The 1441-nt window shown below is 60.2% G+C and overlaps 1 protein-coding gene across 1 annotated transcript in view; it reads right to left on the bottom strand.

The window, feature by feature from the left end:
- Positions 1 to 1441, bottom strand: part of RUVBL2 (RuvB like AAA ATPase 2) — a gene marked incomplete at its 5' end in the record, with an annotated part of 5128 nt that overhangs the window by 2491 nt on the left and 1196 nt on the right. Inside the window, 4 exon segments of the mRNA XM_017728344.1 lie at positions 32 to 174; positions 825 to 919; positions 1014 to 1137; positions 1213 to 1431. Of these exon segments, the coding sequence (XP_017583833.1) occupies positions 32 to 174; positions 825 to 919; positions 1014 to 1137; positions 1213 to 1431 (581 nt within the window).

Below are 1441 nucleotides of genomic sequence, written 5' to 3'. Positions count from 1 at the left end.
TGAAGTTTGGGGGGGTTCAGGTGAGGTTTGGGGGTGCCCAGGTGTGCTCAGGTACCTGGTGATGCCGCGGTTCGTGGCCATGATCAGCACCGGGGCCATGTCGCTCTCCAGGGCCCGATTGAGGAAGGAGAAGCTCTCGATGTCCAGCATGTGAACCTCATCGATGAACAGCACCTGGGGGGGTTTGGAGGGCTCTTGGTGACCCACGAGAGCATTTTGGGAGGGTCCTGGGGGGCTCTTGGTGATCCCCAAGGGGGTTTTGGGGGTTCCCAGGGGGTTTGGGGGATCCCGGTGCAGCTCCTTCAGCTGATTTGTCACCTGGTTCCCCAGAGAGATGGATTTTTGGGGGTACCTGAAGGGGTCTTGGTAGGTCCAGGGGGGGTTTGGGGGTCCTCAGGGGGATTTTGGGGGGACTGGAGTGGACTTTGGAGGTCCCTGAGGGGCTTTTGGGTGGTTCTGGTGCAGCTAATTAATCTTATTTATCACCTGCTTCCTTGGAAAAGTGAGGTTTGGGTCTCCGGAGGGGTTTTTGCTTGCTCTGGGGAGGATTTTATGGGTCAGGGGAAGGTTTGGGGGCCTCATGGAGGCTCCCAAGGAGATTTTGGGATCTCTGATGGGGTCCTGTGGGGGTTTTGGGAGCAGTTTGGAAACCTCTAGTAGGGTTTTGGGGGTCCTGGGGGGGGTCCAGGGGTCCCTGACGGGTTTCTGGGAGGCCCCAGGGAGGTTTTGGGGGTCCCAGGGTGAACTTGGGAGTCCCCAGGGGGGTTTTGGGATCCCAGAGTGAACTTGGGGGTCCCCAGGGGGGTTTGGGGGTCAGAGCTCACCCCAGGGATGACCTCGGCCTTGCCCTCCTCGCGCCACTCGGCCACTTTGGCGTTGATCTGCTCCCGCACCTCTGGCTTGATCTCACCTGTGTCACCTGGATGTGCAGTTTGGGGGGGTCAGGGGTGGTTTGGGTGAGACGGGAAGGGATTTTAGCAGGGTTTGGGGGCACTTTTAGGGTCTGGGGGTACCCGAGAACAAGGCGAGGAAGCCCTGGGTGCGGGAGTTGATGACATCGATCTCGTGCAGCGACACCGTGTGAACGACCTCGCGCCGCTTCTGCAGCTCCCCATCAGGGCACTGCACGAATTTCGTCTGGGGGGGAGAATTTGGGGGTCAGGCACACCCCAAACTTCCCTGCGCCCCCAGAGCCCCCCTCAAAAACCCCACCTGTGCCCCCATGGCATCGTAGTCCCGTGCCCGGGTGAAGGAGCGCCCCAGCTTTGAGATCTTCCCTGTGGCCTTGTCGATGGTGATGACGTCCCTGGGGGGGCAAACGGGGTATTTTGGTATTTTTTCCCCCCTCACGTTTCCCGCCCTTTTCCCCCCTCACCTTTCCCGCCCTTTTCCCCCCTCACCTTTCCCGCCCTTTTCTCCCCTCACCTTTTCCTCCCTTTTC

Source organism: Corvus brachyrhynchos, unplaced genomic scaffold (genome assembly GCF_000691975.1).
Source record: "Corvus brachyrhynchos isolate BGI_N302 unplaced genomic scaffold, ASM69197v1 scaffold260, whole genome shotgun sequence".
Lineage (NCBI taxonomy): Eukaryota > Metazoa > Chordata > Aves > Passeriformes > Corvidae > Corvus > Corvus brachyrhynchos.
This window is presented reverse-complemented; position numbering and strand designations above follow the sequence as displayed.